Here is a 7822-nt window from a genome sequence, read left to right as displayed (position 1 = left end):
AGATACTGCGGCACAGTAACAACCTATATAAAGCCATGTACGGATGCACCCAGCACATGTCAAATATCACGTCTTAATGTAGTGGCTCGCCCGCGAGGGCCTTCCTCCAGATCGTGTGTTCTAATCATCACCCAGGAATGAAGTGTTAATTTTCTACTTCGTCCGTCCATAAATAGATGTCAAAGATTTATCTAAATTTGAATGTATCTATACACTAAATTGTGGCTAGATATATTTAAATTTAGATAAATTTTTGGCATCTATTTATGGACAGAGGTAGTACTAATCAGTCACTGATAGAGTTTTTTCGAGTTTCTCAATGGTCCCTCTACGTAATTCTTCTGAATTTCTGATAGTACTCAAGATCTGCTATTAAGTTTACAACTTTTATGATCTCTTTCCAAATCAAACATGAATCCACGCTCCTTTTTTTTGACTTTTGCTATGCGAGGCAGGGCAACTGTGACAACGATTTGTATTTTACTCCGGAGAAAACTATGTGATCAATTTGTGTGAAGCATGCTTTATTTCTCATTCAACACATATTCCTCTTTTCTCTCCAACTATATTTTGATTCAGCTTGTAAAATAACACTAGGTTTATATAAGAGATCAATTCTATTTTGTGTTGAAAATACGTGCTTTTCAGAAACAAAAAATACCCAGTTTATTCCTATTAGAGTTCTTAAAACACATCTCTTGCAGTGAGTTCACAGGAACAGGTTTGAAAAGATAGTAAGTAATTAACCAAGCAAAAAAGAAGCAGCCTGATCTTTGGATACTTCCACAAAACTACTACTCTACTGCTTGTTAGAGATTTTTGGTTTATTACATGACATGCAAATGACAAAAAAGAAGAATAAACAGAGAATGAACCGTTCTTTTCTATCTGAAAACAAATAAGTTGAGCTACAGATGTTGAGGTCCCTAGATATACTACTAATTGAACATATGCTCAAACACATCTCACGGGCCTCTCAAAATTTCACGGTAGCTAACTCTATCTATTCTCAATAGTTACTCGGCCACATTTGATTAGCCTGAGCAGCAGCACTCAAATTGCTATCGCTCGGATTTCGGTGTTCAGGTCCCAAGCCTTGCTGTGACTGCCCAAGCGCTGCACCGTACTGTGAGGGCAGCTGACCCTGCCGAAAGCTGCCCTGGTGGCCCTGCTGCCCTTGATAGCCATACATGGTATTGGCAGCAAGAGGTAGCATTCCTCGCGAACCAGCTCCATGCATCCACATTGCAGTGTTCTCGCTCTGTACAGACAAACAAGGAGTTAGTAAATCATATAACCTGTCGTCATGTTTATTACTTAATCTAGCTTCGTGCGCCCCCACCCCCTTCTGTGAATCTCTCTTACCTGCTGCTGCTGCTGAAGAGAAACGTAGTGGTTGCCCTCTTTGTACTGGGAGGGCATTGATCCATCGAACCCAAGAGACGTGGTTGCTGACGGAGTGCTTTGGTTCAGAGCGAAATTTCCTGGCAAACCATTTGCGGTTCCATAACCTCCCATGTAGTTGGAGAGCAATGAGGCTGGCTGTGGCAAACTCGCAAGAGGAACATTGGTCTTGTACTGTGGCACAGAGTATTTTATACCAGAATTTGGAGCTGCAGCTGCTCCTTGGTGGAATAGGCCATTGCTCATGTATGGCTGCTGAAAGGCAGCTGGAGGGAGATATGCATAGCTTTGTGGCAAAGATGGGTACCCAAACATGCTTGCATACCCAAGAGGAAGAGCTCCTTGAGCGTAAGGATGAAGATGGTGAGGGAGAGGAGGGCCTGGAGCAACGCTGGTGCTTCCCTGAGAGTGGGCCAACTGTGGGTTGGATAAACCACCTGGATTAGCATTCTACAAGAACAAACCATATCAGAAGACAGCTACAGAAATAACTTAGAAAATGAATGAACAATTTACTTATCTAACGTTACAAGAGGAGAGTAGATCGCAACTATAGTAACAACTAACAGCATATGGTCCTATAATGAGTAATGCGGCCAGACAGAATTTTGATACATGGATTGGGTAGTATTGGTATGAGCAATTTAGAAAGCAATATGGACTAAAGGACAAGGCAGATGTAACTCCACAAGGATTTGACAAACATGACCTAACCACACAGGGCAAAGTTAGCATGAAACATAACTGCGCCAAGCAATAAGCAAGAGTTATCCTAGTTGCAGAGTGCAACAACTTCGGAACAAGTTTTAGTTTTAGAGTGTACAAAGTAAAATTGAAGAACTACCCCAAGTTCCTGAGGAAAACAATATAATTTACTCTTTCACCAGAGCAAACATAGGTATTGTATATACTAATTACTGAGTCTGTCCAGAAGGGCTATGCTAGAATGCAGTTCAGTATAACTGATCAAAATTTATCTGCTAACGTGCAACAAGATATCAATAAATTTGCCATTCAATACGATACGCTAACAATCACGATTTCTATTCTAGATTGCATATTAACATGCTAAAAGACCGTATAAAAACCTAACACAGACATGAATTCATAACACATGGCTACTCTCACAAGAGCAGTCTGGTTTAGTTATTCGGTAAGGCATACCTCTTGTGGCTGCGAAGAAACAGTTGAATTGCTCACAGCCGATGGTGTTGCACCATGAATCATCGTAGCCAATGGAGGGTTAGTAAGCAGCATCGAGAATGCTGGATCTAACTCACGGAAAGGTGGCATTGCTGGTGGCAGTAAGCCATTTGGCATACTTCCATGCTGCAGACACAGTAATAAGCAAGTATGTCAATAAAGGAGGAATGAATTGGTTTAAAACAAAAAACAGAAACCAGGGGCATTTAAGATCGTTGGTTAGCAAGTTCGCACCAGGAGCATTTTATCCACGGTCATGTTTGTTTGTTTCATTTCGAATTTATGCACTTGTGAACACAAAATAGTGGTACATATACTATACCAAAACAGAAATCAAACTCACAACTTTCATGTAGACAGTTATTTATGGAAACTAGCAACATATCAATATAATTTCTTAACTAAACCAAGATAGGGTGCATCTACCATGAAGTTAGAGAGGGGAGAAATGTTTTGCATTTGACGATTTTCCTGTAGATATGTCTGCGTGCTAGAATCTGGCTGCACTGCATTTGATGTGGCATAATCAGACGAGGATAAGTTGTATTCAGCGTTGTTTGTAACATCCAGTAAATCAGCTCTTCCAACTTCAGACTGTTGTTGTACTGGTGTAATGTTAGGATTCTCTGTGTTACTGTTTGGTGCAGAAACAATGTACTCGTTGGCTGTAGATGTCTCCTTGTTTTCGAACTCACGGATTCTGAAAAGGAAGGACTGAATGTCAGCACATGATGAAAATGAGGATGAAGAATATCTGGGTATGATGAATAAATGCATACCTGACTTCAGACTGGTCGCCTGAGTGGTTATCAGAAGGTGATGTAACCTCCATATCATTACTGGCAGATATAATGGGGCATGATGCATCAAGCGTCCCAGACACAAAACTACCAAATGTCAAGTGCGCAAAATCAGCATTGGAAACCTGAAGGTGACCAGGGATTATTACAGCTGGGTTATCTTCAGATGCTTTTGGTCTACTTTCCTCATGTATAGTCAAGTGTTCCAACTGATACGCCGTAGTAGACATGTCACCGTTTGAATCTACATCTACAAGGGTACAAGTCATAATAAGAACTGAGAAAGAGTCATAGTAGTGAACAAAAGAGAAGTGACTAGGAAGACAGGGAATTCTGGTCAGCTAGACAAGGTGCGAGCACACAAACATGAAACATGAAAGAAACATGCATAAGCTCTAACAGCCAGGGAGACAATGGTAAGGGAAGTCCTAAGTCTATGTACTTGCAAAAGATAAAAGAGGTGTAAATAGCATCTTTTATATAACTTACTTTGGCTGTGCTCAAATGAATGTTTGTCAGGCAGATAACCATCTGTTGTCTCTATCAAGTCACTATTAAAGGATAAGTCTTTATCAGACGGAGAAAACGGTACTGAAGATGTTAGACCACCGGTATTGTTTGCACTCATCTCCTTAGTTTGCTCTAAATTGCCGGTGACATCTTCATTGACCTCAGGAGTAAATGATCTTGGTGTGATCACATTTGTGGAAGCAGCAGCAATAGCTTCTGGCACATCTGACCCCTGTCCTGGAGGTACAGGGTGGACCTGAATAGTGCCATTTGGTAATTTATCAGCTCTGACACTGTCCCCTTCTGATGGCAAAACTGTGTTAGAATTTGATGCATTGGCAACCACTGAGCCACCAACAGCTGGCATGCCAGCCTTATTTGCAGCAGTTCTGCCTCCAGATTTAGCTTGAGGTATGCCCTTCTTCACTATATCAGCCAAAGAAGGGCGTCCTGGCACCCCACCCCAACCATGCTGCACTTGTGGAGGCTGGAAACTGGTAGACTTAGCATCAGCTAAATTTCTGGAAACAGAAGCACAAAAAGTTAGAAAACCTGTGAAGGGAAGCCCAAAGTCTATGTACTTGAATTACCACCAAGCCATTAAACATAGCAATTTATAAACTAGAGAATGAAGCTATACATCATAAAAAAAGTCAGTTTCTAATGGTTCTGATAATGACATGAATAAATTTTCTGAAAAGATAGATGATGAGAATCAAACATGCACAATGCAGAGATAAAAGGAAAACTAATAGACAGGAAAACTGTGATGATATGTCTGCAGAAATCCTAACTCATATTCTTCTTCTCTCTTTCTGCTATCAGCCTTCTAGGAAAGTGTTACAACAGAGATTATTAGATCATTAAGGCATCATTAGTTGGCTACACCTCTTCTTTACCTTTGAAAGCTAAATAATTCATCCAAACTAATGCTTCATACTAACATCATACAGGAGGAAAGCTAACAAAGGGAAAACCCATCCAATGGTACTTAACAGCTACATCTGACAAAAACATGAGTTTTTTTGTTGTATTTGATCCGCCAAAGAAATAATGCATCAGATACTATAAAACAATCAACAATTACAGCACAGAATAGACAAAGCTACTGCAAGAATTGCAACAAAATTAGGTGCAAAAACATGAACTGATAAAATCAAATATTTTGCTAGAATGGCTATGCAAACTCAAGATCTATTTACATACCCAGATGCCGAAATTGTTTCCACAGAATTGCCCCCCTTGACAGAATCAGTGGTTGACGTGTTTGGCGGAACAGTTTCTTTCTTGATAGGACCTTTAGCACTAGCAGTAGAGTCTGCTGATAGTTGTCAAGTCGATACATGTTTTAATGAGTCAGACTTCACAAAAAAAATCTTTATCGTATAGCAATACAGAATTTAGCAAATTACCTCCTGAACCAGAGTAAAAACGCCCACTTCGATCAGAACCAGCCTTAGGTCCTCGGTATGCAGATTTATAAAATGGGCGAGGCCTTGTTTCCTGAGAAGGTTTTACCTACATGGGGTAAGAGTTTTTCAGAAGAACAATCAAGTAGCATGGATCAACTTAAACAACAGAAATACCAAAATTGTATTGAAGAAACCCCAAGAAGGTTTTTTTTTTCTTTGAAGCTGAAGGCATATGTAGGGTTTGTTGGTGATAGGGTTTTTTATAGGACCATGCTGCATAGGCATGGCCTGGATACAAATTACCGAGTTTTGTAGCAGTAAAAGAGGAGTTCGACAATGGATTGAGACGTGGTGTCTTACAAGAGTGCGGCAGTTATGGTGTGTTCCTACTAACTTTGCTATCTGAAGTACTCTGACCACTCCAACGTCCTAACATGGAGACAAATTAAAGCAAATGCAGTGCAATCAAATGATCCCACAACTAATCTAAAGACCATTGATATCTCAGGTAGCAGGCAAATCAGCCCACGTTCCCCAATCAATACAACTTAGTCTAATCAGTGGCATAATAAAGATGTAAATTCCCAATAAGATGTATAGGCAAGCCGCACAAAGAAGGAGTAGTAAATAAAACCACACAATAAACACCCTTAAAACAGCATAGGAAATTCATGGTTCATGTACTAACCTCCTTTTTGTTATTGCGCTTTCTCCTCACCTCAAGGAAAGGATCTGAACAAACATAATAAGAGAGTTAGATAACTTGCCAGCATACAGAAAACTGCTTGAAGGTAAACATTAGAAAGTGCATGAGCATAATACAATCTTCCATCTGCTCTTGCTGCAAAGAAAGAGCATTGAGATCCAAGACACTCAACATGTGCAGTAACTAGCAAGTAACATACTAGTATCTTCCAGAAGAAAAAAGCAATTATTACCACTACTTAATTAATATGCTGCTAGTTTCAAACACACAAATATAACTGCCACTCTTTTGAACGCAAGGAATTACTATCCACCTGTAATGAATGCATAAGACTGATAATGTAATAAATGCAAAATTAATCTCTAAGCAAAGGCTTGCACACTGTATTATTTACACTTGCATGCAAGGTGGAAGCTTTACACAAGAGAAGCCACTCAAGTCAAGCGTGGGAGAAGATAGTTAATGTGAAGAGCAACTAGTAGTATCCTATTTCTGCAACGTACAAGTATAAGGCTAAAAGAGCAGGATGGCAGAGGTCAAACTAAACTGATGAACCTGCTTGCATCCATCTAGGGCCTCAGCTTGGGTCAACACTATGAATTCTCACTGAATCAAACTAACAGCACGGCCAAGTTTACAGCTTTTCCCCTCAAAAAGAAAAAGTTCACAGCTTTCAGAAAACGAGACCAGATTGTCAAGCAATAGCCCACGTCGGGAGTCACGAGAGCACGGGAAATCACTAATTGTAGCCAACCGGCGCAGGGAGGCAAACCCTAGCGCTGCTGACGAGGCGCCGCGGCGCAGCGCAAGAGACGGTCGGATTCCAGGCAGGGGAGGCAGGGGAGGGAGGTGGGTAGAAGGCGGTGGTGGAGGCAAGAGTACCTTGCGAGATGAGTCGCTCGACGGCGACGTCTGGGTCCATGGCGCAGTCGAGTAGCGTGGCGTAGATCTCGGCCTCGGTGCGGTCGGCGAGGATCCCCTTGAGGCCCTGCACCAGCTTCCTCGAGGCCGGCGGGATCTCCGCCCCCTCCCCCGCCGCGCGGGGCTGCTGCTGCTGCAGCTGCGGCGGCCTCCCGCCGCCGCCGACCCCTCGGCCTCCGCCCCCGCCTCTCATGGCGCCTCCGGATCCGACTGCCGCCGCCGCCTCGTGTGGATAGCAGCAAAACCCTCGAGTCTCCGCCGCCGCCGCGTATCGCCGCACGCACGCACCAAGGAAACGATGGAGGAAGCTGCCCTGTGCGCCGGGGGAGCTCGGGTATTTATTTTACCAACACAAGAATAATCTTCTTCTGGCTGGGCTGGAAAGAAAGAAAAACTCTCCTCCCTCGTGTCTGTGTCGGACAGGAGTATAGTAGGGTTTCAAGCCGGACTCTCCTCCCTGTCCCTGACTGACAGGTGGGGCCTTTTCGTCCTGCCAGATTCACGTTCCGTTTTGTACGAGAGTTTGTACGGGAATTACTGTTCCTCGTGTGCGCGCACAACTCGTGAAATCCACGCCGTCGATAACGTCGCTGTGCCGGTGTATTATTATTGCTTTGCCTTTCTCTCCAAGTTTGGATCCTGTTTCGGTATAGTTTCTAACTAACTCTTTTATGTTTGTATTGTATACACACATCTACTAGTCTAGCTAAATTTAACATTATTAATAAGATGTGTTTTGGACAAGATACATTAATAAAGTGTGTGTAAAACACTGCGTGCAAGATTTCATTAAATACGACCCCAACTAGCGAGGAACGGTAGCTTATGCTACCTCCATTCCAAAGTTTAAGGCTTATATTATTTTC

General features: G+C 42.3%; 1 protein-coding gene across 2 annotated transcripts; it reads right to left on the bottom strand.

The window, feature by feature from the left end:
• Positions 1-859: 859 nt before the first annotated feature.
• On the bottom strand, positions 860-7317 carry LOC127327771 (uncharacterized). 2 transcript variants are annotated; one of them, XM_051354560.2, is made up of 10 exons: positions 6918-7317; positions 6018-6061; positions 5330-5435; positions 5124-5238; positions 3897-4438; positions 3387-3657; positions 3034-3307; positions 2569-2733; positions 1366-1854; positions 860-1261 (listed from the first exon to the last, which is right to left on the bottom strand). In XM_051354560.2, exons 1-10 carry the CDS (start codon positions 7147-7149, stop codon positions 1010-1012), a joined length of 2490 nt encoding a protein of 829 aa, XP_051210520.1. In that variant the 5' UTR covers positions 7150-7317; the 3' UTR covers positions 860-1009. The 2 variants fall into 2 exon arrangements, with proteins under 2 accessions (XP_051210520.1, XP_051210521.1); XM_051354561.2 differs by having other exon boundaries at positions 5124-5235.
• Between the last annotated feature and the right edge of the window lie 505 nt (positions 7318-7822).

Source organism: Lolium perenne, chromosome 1 (assembly GCF_019359855.2).
Source record: "Lolium perenne isolate Kyuss_39 chromosome 1, Kyuss_2.0, whole genome shotgun sequence".
Classification (NCBI taxonomy): Eukaryota; Viridiplantae; Streptophyta; class Magnoliopsida; order Poales; family Poaceae; genus Lolium; species Lolium perenne.
The sequence above is the reverse complement of the archived record's forward strand: the minus strand, read 5'-3'. Positions and strand labels throughout refer to the sequence as shown.